At 47.3% G+C, this 13788-nt stretch overlaps 1 protein-coding gene across 6 annotated transcripts in view; it reads right to left on the bottom strand.

The window, feature by feature from the left end:
- Positions 1 to 13788, bottom strand: part of LOC105497556 (syntrophin gamma 2) — a 564393-nt gene that overhangs the window by 173597 nt on the left and 377008 nt on the right. The window contains exon 17 of one of the 6 annotated variants that reach the window (XM_011768716.3): positions 2818 to 4145. The exons of the other annotated variants lie outside the window; for them this stretch is intronic. Coding sequence (XP_011767018.2) covers positions 4137 to 4145 — 9 coding nt within the window. The 3' untranslated portion in view covers positions 2818 to 4136. Of the gene's footprint in view, positions 1 to 2817; positions 4146 to 13788 lie in introns of those variants that run through there. 6 annotated transcript variants of the gene reach the window in all.

The following is a 13788-nucleotide window of genomic DNA, read 5'->3' as shown; positions in this document are numbered from 1 at the left end:
AAAGCTGACACAGAAGTTAAAGAAACTGTTTTTAGAAGTTATTCAGTTACTGGGGAAAAAATCATCTTCCTGTTTTTGATGGTAAAATATGAATCTCGCCGTCCCGCCACCCCATTCCATCGGTAGAAAAGAAGGTCTAAGTGCATTCTTCTAATGTTGTCTCTCTTCTTTGTTCACATAACAAAATTCAATAAGATGAAGAACAACAAAATTTCTTTTAAGGTGACTGCTAATTGATTGACATCCTATTTGCTAAATCTCACCAAAATTCTAGCATATTCTAAACTGCCTAGATGACACCAGAAAGAAAGAGAAATCATTTTCAAGAACAGCAACACAAACTAAGGTCCGTCAGTCCCACAGAGGTGCTCCCTTAAGCTCTCAAAAGGCAGGATCTCGGTCATTTTCATTCCATGGCAGAATGAGCGGGTGGAGAATGGGGCCCCAGGCAGGGGTGGAGGTCACACATCACCGGGTAAAGCCCTCCCTCCCTAGTAATATCCATCTCAGCTTTTCTGAACTGCTTTTCTTTATAACTCAATGACGTGACATCTCAAAAATGACTTCGAACTTCCCTGACAGCATGAAGTCCCCTCGGCCTCTTGCTGGTCCTCTCTGCATGCCTTTCTTTTAGAAACCGCTCCTCTCTTGCGACAGGTATAGGACCCAGGGGGACCAGGCAGAGCCCAGGGGCAGCTTGGTATAGACGACAGGGAGAGGGAGGCCAAGATGCCTACTTTGGTGTGACCGGCTGTGAGAAGTGAATACCTGAAGCTTGTTCTAACACCACTATCGCCAAGTGGAGGGCCAGCGAGCCGGCCTGTGGGAAGAGGAATTCAGCACAGAGGAACACCCCACGCAGGGACACACAAAGAACACTGGGGGACACTGGGTACCAACACGCTGGGAGCTGCCCCCAACCTCCTACTGACAGCAACCGAAGACTTCGCCTTTCCTTCATTCCAATTTGAATTAAGTTCCTTCCTTTGCATGTGAAGGAATCTTAACACTGACAGCTACAACACTAATTATTTTGATCATTTCAAGTTGTGATGAGCAAAATGTTCAAGATGTTGAGGAATACTCTCCTGCCACAGCTTCATAGTCTTTAGGTAGTTTCATAAAGGGTCATTACACTTGGAAACCAGCATCCCTCACTCTGGTCGTGAGTGGAACCCAGGGCCTGCCTAGCCCTTGTGTTAAACTTTAACTCAAGCTGGATTCACCAGTCATACCCAAAGCGTGAGACTGAACTTAAAATCTTTTATTCATTTTAACTTATCCCTGTTAGAGGAAAAAAACCAAGTAGCTTTCTAGAAGAAACACAAGGTTCTTGCAAACTTAGCGCATATTGTAATTTAATGTATGTATGTGTTTCCAAATAGTAATTACTGAACTTTTGAAGGGACTTTTGGAGAAAAAGAGCCATAATGACCATATCACTCATGCTTCAGGGTTTTGGGTTTATTTTATTTTTTTCGAGACAGAATCTCTGTTGCCCAGGCTGGAGTACAGTGGCACAATGTGGGCTCACTGCAAGCTCCGCCTCCCGGGTTCACTCCATTCTCCCGCCTCAGCCTCCTGAGTAGCTGGGACTACAGGCGCCTGCCACCATGCCTGGCTAATTTTTTTTTTGTATTTTTAGTAGAGATGGGGTTTCACCGTGTTAGCCAGGATGGTCTCGGCCTCCTAAAGTGCTGGGATTACAGGCGTGAGCCACCGCGCCCGGCCAGGGTTTTGGTTTTATACATACAAATTGAAAATTGCTTTACAAGTTCCCAAGATGTATCCAGTAATAGCACAATGCACAGAAATAAGAAGCCAAACAGCTACCAGTAATAATGCAGGCATTCAAAACAACATCAATAATTTTTGGTATCATAAGTTGAAGTTACACTCCATAATCTTTGAAAGTACTAGCAGTGGCCAGGCATGGTGGAATGGTGGATCACGCCCGTAATCCCAGCACTTTGGGAGGCCGAGGTGGATGGATCACTTGAGGTCAGGAGTTTGACACCAGCCTGGCCAACATGGTGAAACGCTGTCCCTACCAAAAAAAAAAACAAAAACATTAGCCAGCCATGGTGGCAGGTGCCTGGTGCCTGTAATCACAGCTACTCAGGAGGCTGAGGCACAAGAATCACTTGAACCCGGGAGGTGGAGGTTACAGTGAGCCGAGATTGTACCACCGCACTCCAGCCTGGGCAACAAGAGTGAAAGTCTGTCTCAAAAGAAAAGAAAAGAAAAGAAAAAAGTACTAGCTAGCAGTGAAATCAGTCATGCCACTAAATTCCACACTAAAACTCAATGAGTAGTATTGAAAGCCAGGAATGAAATTAAAGCTTCTGAAACAATACTCAGTCCATTCTGTCGTGATCCAGACACTGAATAAACAGGCATCCTGTGGGCATTTCACTGAACATCTTCAATTCCATGATATCTGTGGTCTGGTTAATTTTCTAACCAAGTATCACCAGCAAGGCCATCTTGAATTATAGATTTGTGGCCGGGCGCGGTGGCTCACGCCTGTAATCCCAGCACTTTGGGAGGCCGAGACGGGCGGATCACGAGGTCAGGAGATCGAGACCATCCTGGCTAACACGGTGAAACCCCGTCTCTACTAAAAAATACAAAAAACTAGCCGGGCGAGGTGGCGGCGCCTGTAGTCCCAGCTACTCGGGAGGCTGAGGCAGGAGAATGGCCCGAACCCGGGAGGCGGAGCTTGCAGTGAGCTGAGATCCGGCCACTGCACTCCAGCCTGGGCGACAGAGCGAGACTCCGTCTCAAAAAAAAAAAAAAAAAAAAAAGAATTATAGATTTGTAACTAGAGCTGATCAAAATCACATTTTGATATTTTGTTTGAATAAAATACCTGTGTTGAGTTTCTAAGCCTGAGACGCCCTGTATGGAGCCCTCCCTGTGCTCCTCACCCGTGTTCCTGCGTAGGTCACGGGCTGACGCGTTTCCGCCTGCAGAGGAGGGGGTGTCTGCTGGCTCTCTGTGCTGGAAACAGTGTGGAACGAACAGTCTGATACGTTGGGTGAGGGAGTGTCAGCCTCATACAATGACAGAGACAGGCTCTCCCAAAGTTTATCTGGGACTCTGTAGGCGATTGCAAGCTGGGACATAGGTGCCATAAGAAATGACAGGGCTATCCAGAGAGGCTGGGATTCAGGGAAGCTTAAAGGCAAAGTGAGGAGGGTCACAGAAGTTGTTTCAAAACCGTTACCCTTGGTTACAGGGATCAATAGCAAGGGGGGCTTGTGTCCTCGTAGAGGACATGAAGAAATCGAGGCCACAGAAGCCTGAAGTCAAATGATGTTGTGTGACACAGGAAGAACTTCCGCCCGGCTCTTAGACCCCGTTGCCTGTGAAACGTCTACCCAGAGATATTTGCCAACCCTGAAAAAAATAAGATTTTAATCTGCTGTAAAGTCCCAAAGTATTCTCTTCTCACGTGTCACCCCAGCCCATCACATTCGCAATGTGTGACATCCTTCAGGTGGAAACGTATCCACTTTACAGATGAGAAAGCAGAGGCTCGGGGAACTCGGGCAGCCGGCTCTGCCACGGAACACCCAGTCCCTGAGCTCCAGCCCGGCGTTCTTCCACTTCCCCCACACCCAACTCCTACAGCCCCGTCATTTTCCTCTGCAATGTATCTGTCCTAACGCCCTAGATTTTTATAAAGTCTTTTAATATTTAATGGTGGCTGAAACAATGATTTTAAATATGACCCACATCTTGGCACAGTTTTCAACAGTTGAGTGCTTTAACACCCTGAATTTTTCCTTAATTAGGTAAAACTTTTAGGACGCCATGAGGCTCTATCCTGTGCTTGTCAAAATGTGAACGACGAGGTCACCCATCATTGGAGAAAATGCTTTTTCTTTACCTCTTTATGCGCAGGCATGCCCCATCTATCACCAGAGTGACACTTTCAATCAACATATAAATGCTAATATTACCCCATGTCCTCAATCAATCTCCTCCAGTGGAAATCACGCCTCCTCACTGCACGGTCCATTTATCCGTCTCAGTGCACAAACTGTTGGACATTTGTCACAAAGTGCCTGTGAGATGACTGGCCCTCCGATGAGCAGCCATCCTGGGTTCTTAGTTTTCCCAATCGTTACCTAATGGCCCTATGGGAAAGGGGGCAAAGGTGAAGTCAATCAGCACTGAAGAAAACCATTTCCACTGGGCCACAGCAATCCAAAGACAGGCTGCCATTCACCGCAGGCCACTCCTCTGCCACTGACGGACCCATGAATTCAAGGAGGTGGTTATGGGGACTTGGCTCTCAAAGCAAGACTTGAAAGAGATGGTTGTTCAATGCATGAATGAATACCTGGAATAAGTGAGAATGCTTTGTAGTTTGCCTTAGAAAAAGCCCAAGAAGTATAGGATGAAACGCAACAATAACGAGGAACAGTCACACCCCGGCACTCAATGCCACACTTGCAGTGCTGCAGAGAGCCCAAGCCAGGGCCCCAGGCACTTCCTTACGTTTACACCATGAGGCTGGAGCCCTCACATGTGAACACACTCTGGAGCTCAGGTCGTGCTCCTTCTCCCCACTGATTCTGTGGGCGGAGGTGGTGTGCAGGCGACCTGGCTGTCCCGGGGGTGGAGGGGGCCTGATGTGCAGCCTCTCTCACTGCTGAAGTGTATGTGCTCCCGCCACAGCCAGTTTCAAGCTCCCAGGGGTTTTGTATATGGCTGGAAATTTTCTGAAAAGGCACCATGTGGATTTTTGGGTGGTCATGAGCCAGACGCAGCACAGGAGCACTGGGTGGTTGTGAGCCAGACGCAGCACAGGAGCACTGGGTGGTTGTGAGCCAGACGCAGCACAGGAGCACTGGGTGGTTGTGAGCCAGACGCAGCACAGGAGCACGCTGGGCAACTGTGCAGCTCGGAGGTGACGTCTTTGTGAGGCAGGACCCCACTGCGCCCCCAGAACTGCTGTGGTGACTGAATGAGGTGGCTGATGAGAAGGGTAAGGTTTCTGGTACAGCATCAATGCTCAACAGACATTGCCATTTTCATCAAACCATCTTTGTCAAATGAATAAGGCATCTTTAGCCTCAAAGCTAAGGTAAAATAAAACAAAATGTAGGTGACACAGTCCTCATTTTTCAAATGAGAAAACAGAGATTTAAATAACCCGTGCAAGGTGACAAGGCCAATGTGTTGCAAGATTGGCACCTGAAGTAGAATCTGATTCTTAGCCCAATGGGACCTGATGTTTCACTCATGGAAGATTTCAGAACCTTGACACTACGAGGTCGCCGTATTACAAAACGCCCAAGAATAAACTCATAAGCTTTATGGGGAGTGGTCCTGCAGAGACAGCATTTCCTAGGAGTCTGTTGGACAGGCAGAATCTCAGGCTCCACCCTGACCTACTGAGTTTACACTCGCAGGGTTGCTGGACTGTGTGCTCAACCCTGACTAGGAGGGGTTGCTAGGAGGAGGCCTGCACAGGCCCAGCCTCACCATGCCCAGGAGCTCAGCGGGCAGAGGGGCCTGCATCCCAGTCCAAAGGAGCTCAGGGGGCAGAGGGGCCTGCAGCCCAGTCCAAAGGAGCTCAGGAGGCAAAAGGGTCCACATCCCAGCCCAGGAGCTCAGCGGGCAGAGGGGCCTGCATCCCAGTCCAAAGAAGCTCAGGGGGCAGAGGGGCCCACATCCCAGTCCAAAGAAGCTCAGGAGGCAGAGGGGCCTGCATCCCAGCACAGGAGCTCAGGGGGCAAAGGGGCCCGCATCCCAGACCAAAGGAGCTCAGGGGGCAGAGGGGCTGGCATCCCAGTTGAAAGGAGGAGAGGGGAGGAGAGGAGAGGCTGGCACCCCAAACACAGTCGGGAAGCTAAAGGTGCCAGGAGGATTGAACAGAAGACGGCTTTGGTTGTAACTTGTCATTTTCATTGTACCCTGGGGGAATGAATGATTTTTACAGCTGGGCATGGTGTGGGTGGATGAGGTTCCAGAAGAAGGCAGGAACCGAGGCACGAGTGTGGTGAATTAGAAAGTGATGGTTGCCCTGTGGGGCTGTGCAGGGACTGTCAGAGAGGGGACTCTGCCGGTACTCCTCTGCAGGGCCAGGGACCTCCCAGTCGACTGGGAGACACCGAATCATGTCTGTGGGGTGAGGACAGCTGTCCATCATGAGACAGGAGGGAAAGACTGAGGACAGGACTTTCCCTCAGGAGGGGCTGCAGGTGTCCAGGAAGGGTGAGGGCATGTCAGAGGGCAGGTCAGTGAGGAGGAAAGCGCCTCGTGGGCTGGCAGAGAGGGTGGGGCGAGCATTCCACCATGGGAGCTGGTGTTCCTAGAACAACCATGTCAGAGACACTTCAGAGCAGTGGGATGAAGGCTTCAACAGTAAATGAGGCAGGTGCTTTTCCCCAGAATGGCAGAAACAGCTGGTGAGAGAGAAACAAATCCAGGCTGTTGAGCCCGGCTGGATGTGGCCGAGTCGGCGGATGAGCACAGAGGGCTCCATTCACACCCCGTGCGCCTCCAATCTTGTTTGGAAGTTGTTGTGTCAAGTGCCCTCTTTCTTCCACCCGTTCAGATTCATCGGGTTAGATTCAAAGATCTACCTTCCTTGGCAGTGTTCCCTGTCATCGTGACAGGGTACCCCGTGATTTGCCTCCTGGGATGCTTTCCTTGGTGTTTCTTTGATTCAGGTTTTTAAACCACCTTTTCCCCTTCAGCAAATAATGGAATCATATCTTCATAAATGCTATTTATACCCTCAGTATTATTATCTTGCCAGAAGGCTAAAAAACATCTGACTTCTGCAAACAACTCTGAATCTATCACTCTTGCCTCTTTCCTGTGCCTACAGAGACATATTTTAAAGATGAATCCCTGGCTCTTTGGAAAGCTGTTTTCACAAAGCGTACTCCTTGCAATTTACTGTAGCTCCAGAGTCAGGCAGACAGAGGGAAAGCAAGGAAATTAAGAGAACGGTGGGGCTGCTTTCTTCTGCTTGTGTAAATATTTTATTTGGAAATTTCCAAGTTCTGACAAAGATAAAGAGCTCTTACACTTACTGGCCGAACAAGGTCAATTTTGTGAGGAGATAGTATAGAATTTTACCCATTCCAAACTTGATATTGAGAGTAAAAGTAGTAATAAACATATTAAGGAATTGGGAAGACATTTTCTGATAATTTTGTCTTACAAATAATGAACAAAAACATGAAAATCAGGCACCAATTCAAGTCAATCATGTCCCTATTCACTCAAAATATCATTTGCTTTCGTAAGGCTAGTCATTAGAGCCCGATTGGCTTTTCTTTCTTTTTCTTTTTCTTTTCCAATAATGACAGCTAAAAAAACTTCATGTATCTTTTTTGGAAGCATGTTGGCATTTATACTTCTATTTTCTCATTCAATAAAATACAGTTGTTACAATCACTGTTCCCTTTCCATCACCAACATTCATCATGTTTCTCTGAGCCAAAACCTTAGCCTTCACTCAAGTCATCAGTGCCAGCAAATGACAGCATGCTTATATTTCTAGGCATATGTGCAGAAACAGCATCTGGCTGTCCTTGCTGGAAAAATCTGTGATTTATAAATTGCCAAACTCCTGCAAGAAGCACCACACAGATCACTACAATGGATAATCATAAATAAATGGGCAATCTGGTAGCTTTTCTAAGAGGCAGAGAACACATTTGCACGTGTATTGGGGCCAGCTGTGTTGCAGGGCAACCTCCTTCCAGACCTCCATTCACACTGTAACACTTTCCCTCCTCTTTCAAAGGCTTGAAATTAATTCAGCCAAAGCCCAGCAGGAACTAATGTGGTTATATCCAAGTTCCGCCTTCCAGGAAGAACCACCTTCTCCCTCTGCAGAGTCTGCTCCCCTGACCGTTTTCTGAGGAATCGCCACATATTAAAAACCGTAATTATCCTAATAGGCATTGTGGGGAGGGCAATGCAATGTCTGAAATGTAGAAGGCACTGGGGGGTGACAGCAAGGCCAGGAGACTGAGGTCATCCCATTTCCTAAATGGGCACACTTCTTTTGTTGTTGTTGTTTATAAAATTTTAATTTAAAAACATTAAATTTTTAAACAGACATTATAAGTTGTTATCCCCTCCAAAAGGCTTATAATTCATTATTTTAGAAATAATCATTTCCAAATATTGACAAGACCAGAGTCTGGGCAGGCTGTGAATCTTAGATGACTTAAGCTTAACTTTGATTCTATGTTTAATAATTCTTTTACCCGAAGCAAGATATTTACACTCATCCCCAGGTTCACGATGAACAAACCGAGGATAATTACACTGTGTCCCGGGGCTTGGTGGTGATTAATGCAATCATGCATAAACACTACCCAGTACAGTCCCTGGCATCTGGATGGCACTTAATATACAAGAGAGATTGAAACTGCCTTTGTGAAACTTATGAAGGCGAGAAAAGTAGCGTAAGTGACCCCACCTTGCTTCTAACCTCACAAGCTGATGGCCTTGTTCATGGCTGGACACAGGCCCAGTTCAGAACACAGGAATTTAGCTTCTAGTTTAACCTTAAAGCAAGGATGATAACAGCCCCTTCCCAAAGCTACCCCGTTCTTGTTCGAGGACCAAAACTGCCTTTGTATAGCTAATGAAGGGCCACAAGTTTAGAATTATGGCAGGAACCTGAATTCTGCTAAAAGCTCTGCATAGGTCAATCATAACTAGTTATTGTTTCTTAACTTGTTTACTGCTTAAGTGTCATGTAGCTGGTGTTCACAAGACTTGTAACTTCCCTAATTGCCTCCGTAGATAACATCACTATTGTAAAGACTAAGACTGGTGTCTGAGATATTTTTTCAGACCTTATATTTTAGTGGAACAACTGATGCTGCCCAGACCAGTGACGCCAACCAGGAAGCGATGCAGTGCACAAAGACAGTTTGGACATCCCATCATTTCATCCCCAACCCAGCCAGTCAGCATTTCCCATTGTCTAGCCCTTTGCTGGAAGACTATCCTATAAAATCCTAGCCTTTGAATTCTTCATAAGGAAGATTTGAGAAGTACCTCCTGTCTCCTCTCGCTCAGCTGCCTTGCAATAATTAAACTCTTTCTCTGCTGTAACACATGCTGTCTCATTGTATTGGCTTTTTTGTGCATCAGGCAAGAAGAACCCATTAGGCTGTAACAAGATTATTTTTAAAGAAAATAATTTGTTAGAAATGCACCAAGTAAGAAAGTTAGATGCACAAGTATTAGTTTAAGCTGATTTCTGTTCAACTGCACAACAATTTGTTAATGAAAAGAGTCAAACTCTGTAAAATATTTGAAGAGATTTATTCTCAAATATGAGTGGCCACGGCCTGTGACATCACCCTCAGGAGGTCCTGGGAACATGTTCCCAAGGTGGTTAGGGCACAGCTTGATTTTATACATTTTAGGAAGACATGAGACTTCAATCAAATACATTTAAGAAATACATTGTTTTGGTTCAGAAAGGTGGGACAACTACAAGTAGGGACTTCCAGCTTAGAGGTAGATTGAAAAATTTTCTTTTTTTTTTTTTTTTTTTTTTTTTTTTTTTGAGACGGAGTCTCGCTCTGTCGCCCAGGTTGGAGTGCAGTGGCCGGATCTCAGCTCACTGCAAGCTCCGCCTCCCAGGTTTACGCCATTCTCCTGCCTCAGCCTCCCGAGTAGCTGGGACTACAGGTGCCCGCCACCTCGCCCGGCTAGTTTTTTGTATTTTTTAGTAGAGACGGGGTTTCACGGTGTTAGCCAGGATGGTCTCGATCTCCTGACCTCGTGATCCGCCCGTCTCGGCCTCCCAAAGTGCTGGGATTACAGGCTTGAGCCACCGCGCCCGGCCGAAAAATTTTCTGATTGACAATTGATTGAGTGTATGTAAAGACCTGGGATCAATGGAAAGGAATGTCTGGGTTAAGATAAAGGATTGTGGAGACCACAGTTCTTATTTGCAGAGGAAGCTTTAAGGTAGTAGGCTTTACAGAAAGAATAGGTTGTAAAATATTTCTTTTCAGACTTAAAGAATATGTTGATATTCATGCCGGAGAGGCATCATGAGGCACACCCAACCGTTATTTCCCGTCATGGCCTGAACCAGTCTTTCAGGTTAAATTTTAAGAAATCCCTGGCTGAGAAGGAAGTCCATTCAGATGGCTGGGGGGCCTTAGAATTTTATTTTTGGTTTACAAATTATTCATGCACCCTTGCGTTTAGCATAAAACATATAAAGGGCATGCTGCGCTCCAGGCAGGGTCCGGTGGCTGTTGCCATAGGGATGTCAACCTAAAGCAAGAAGCTGAGGCTAAATTAATACATGTGGAGACTTTCTTTGAGCTAAGCTTGAGAGCTGCAACCTGGGTACACAGATTTAAATTGCCCTGAATATACACTCCAAAAAGCTGCAGTTATAAATGGACCTTTAAAAAAAAGTGGCAGTTTCTGAGTTGTTTGCCCAAAATCTAAATTAAATACCATAAGCTACTGATTGATTGGCCATGCTTTGTTCTTTGTATCACAAATTCCAGGAACATGAAGACGATAGGTGAGGCAGCAGGGCAGGGCCCAATGCCTTTAAACAGCTGCCCCAGGCAAGGATGCACGTGTGGGACTGCAGGACTGCAGCCCCAAACTCACGTCTCCCTGGGACTGATAAATTCCGCAAACCTCATGTAGCTGACTCCTCTGAGCTAATTTTCTCTTCCCAGGGATGGGTGAGATCCAGCCATTCAGACCCCTTAATGCTGAACTCACAAGGCCTTGGCCAAGGAGCGAAAGGAGTGAAATACGGGTTCACACATACAGTGATGGGAGCCAGACAGGGGCCTGACAGGACACGGAGAGAGACAGGGACTTCAGAGTGACAGAGAGGAACAGGCAGTGAGAGATGATGTTGTGGTCTTTAAGAAGAGCCCGTGGTTATAAACCAGTGCTTTCAAAACCAATTCTGTCCTGTTTTGATGATGGTCTGAGTCTCTGGGTAGGGCTGGTGAGGGTCAGCTGGGGTGTGGCTTGCCTGAGGGCTCCTTGGTTTTCATGGGCTGAGCCTTAACACCAGGAAGACCCACAGGCTGGTCAGGAGGCTACTGGACCCTGCCCTACAGGAGTCCTGGCTGGAGCTCTAAGCCCTCTCAAGTCCTGACCTTCTTACTCAAGGGCCCAAAGCCCCTGCCTGTTATGGTGGCGCCTGGTAGGGTTAGCACTGGGACCAGAAGGGCTTTACCTTCCTGTTCCCTGATGACTGAGCTCTGACTATTTTTTTCCTCTTTACCAAATTCCTTTCTAAAGGGCCTGGGGAGTTGTGCCCTATAAACCATAAAATCCCCTTGAACAGATTCTTTTTTTTCTTATTAATCCATGTGATATGGTTGACTTTCCAGCCTGACTCTGGTACAGCATGACATGGTGGATGCAGATGCCCTCATCTTAACTTCAGTGTTACTTCACACTGAACTTGAGACAAAGCTTAGCTCTTTCAACCAACTGCCAGCTAAAGAATCCCCAAAACCCACCTATGACTTGTAAGCCCCCACTTGGAGATGCCCACCTTTCCAGGCTGAACCAGTGCACACCCTCCATGCACTGACTTCTGATTTCACCTGAGATTCCGTCACCCTGAAATGTATGAAAGCAAATTGCAACCCGGCTGCTCAGGTGCACCTGCACCTTCTTGGGACCTCAGGAGGCTGTGTGTCCCCAGGTCACAGTCACTCTGTTGGCTCAGAATAAACCTTTAAGTATTTTGGCAGCATTCAATTTTCTGTTGCCATCCTCTTTATCTTCCTCTAGTTGTGAATGCTGAAGCCCGCATTGCAGGGAGCTTGCCCCTCTGGTTCATGTCCTGGCTGCTCCTGGAACTTGGCACTGGAGAGGCTGGGTGAGATGTGTGGAGCAAACAGGACTTCCTGCTCAAGCAAGTCTGGACATCAGAGCTGGACATGGGGACTGAGACCAGAATCAGCTGTGGTCGGGGCAAGCCTGCCCTCTGCCCTCCCTGGGACGGGGGCTTCCTGCCTCCAGAGACATCCTTGGATGTGGGCGGCTCTCAGGAGTCCCAGTGCCGGGCAGGGTGGAGGGGTGGTCCTATCGGCAGGGCTGCTGGGCCAGGTGTGCCCAGAACAGGGCAAAGAGTGAGACTCCACTCTTCCTATGCACGTCCTGCTTCCCAAATTCACAATCCCAGTAAGAGGAAGCTGCTGCTGTCCTAGAGAGCAGGTGCTGTTTGAAATGCAGGACACTCAAGAGACAAATGTAATTTATAACACAACTCACAACAAGCCGGGAGCAAGAAACCGGCCTCGTCTAAGGAGTGAGCTCCCTGCCCCGAGGTCTTCACAGAGGCCTTGCTAGGGAGGCTCTGATTTGCATTGATTAGGTCCTCAAGAAGGTTTTAAATATTAAAGGAAAATATCTTTTCCAGACTCTGAACTACCTAAGTCCCAGGCTACAGCATGTTGTTCATTAAAATAAAACAGGCTGGGTGAGGTGGTGCACGGCTGTAATCCCAGTGCTTTGGGAGGCTGAGGCAGGAGGACGGCCTGAGCCCAGGAGTCTGAGCCTGCAGGGAGCTATGACTGTGCCACTGCACTCCAGCCTGGGCAACAGAGTAAGACCCTATCTCCAAAAAAACACAAACACAAACAAAAAGCAAAAAACAAGATAAAAACTAGAAAACAGAGCATTGTTGGGTCTCAGCAGGTGGCGCCCTGAAGCCTGGCACATGGATGTGCTGAGGGCCCCAGAAGCTGCCTCGGAATCAAGGTCCCTCCAGCCTTGTCTTGTTTCTCTCCCAAGGGCGGGGAGAAGCTCTCTGGAGTCTCCTTACTTGACTGAGAAAGCTTCTTTCAAAGGAATGCAACTGTCTTAAGACCGCCTCCCCAGAGATCTCATTAAACAGCCGGGAAAGATCCACCACCAGAGAAGAGAAGAGACTGGAGGAGGCCACCAGGCCCAGACTTTCCCCCTCTTCTGAGGGCAGCTCCCAGAGGTGACCTGGGAGACTTGGTCTGCAGCCGAGACAACCTTCACTCCTACGCATCCTCCCTGGAGCACGGGCCTGAGCATCTCCACTCCTCCTCTCTGTAAGGAGGGCATTTGGGCCTCAGCCACCTGGACCCTCTCTGAGTTCACATGTCCCATGACCTCCATGAACACATGTGAGTGTAATAACTGTTCTCTGCTTCTCTCTTGTTAACGTGTGTCTCTGCTGTAAGGGTGTCAGCTGTGGCCCTTTTTGATGGGGAACAAAGGGATCGTCCTGAGCTTCCTGATGGACACAGAAAGCACAGCGTTCAAGTGGGGGAAGATCTGGACGATCACAGGTGAATCCGGTCACCTGGAAACTCCTGTGAGCATCTCCAATAGCAGAGACACGTGGACTCCTGCAAACCCAGCTCAGCTGCCATCCTCCCGTGGCAGCCAAAGGTCTCAGAAAGGCACGTCTCTAAAACTTGGTTTTCTCACCTATAAATTGGGGCAAACCTATAAATTGGGGCAATACAATGTGTGTATTGGGAGAATTAAGTGAGATACTGAATGTAAACTTTGGCACAATTTAACCATCAAAAATGGCAGCTATAATTTAGGCTAATAACTTCTTTCTTTGAGCCAGGTGTCTTGCCTGTAAAATGGGGATCTTTTGTTATAAAAAAATTAGGAAGAAAATAAACTGTAATTGGCTCTGTGCGAAACATCCCAAATTAATTCAAGGATTATTAATAACAAAAGATGGAAAAATTATTTTCCCATTTAGGAAAAAATGTGAAGTAATAGCAAAACTAGGATGCT

Source organism: Macaca nemestrina, chromosome 13, assembly GCF_043159975.1.
Source record: "Macaca nemestrina isolate mMacNem1 chromosome 13, mMacNem.hap1, whole genome shotgun sequence".
Lineage (NCBI taxonomy): Eukaryota > Metazoa > Chordata > Mammalia > Primates > Cercopithecidae > Macaca > Macaca nemestrina.
The sequence above is the reverse complement of the archived record's forward strand: the minus strand, read 5'-3'. Positions and strand labels throughout refer to the sequence as shown.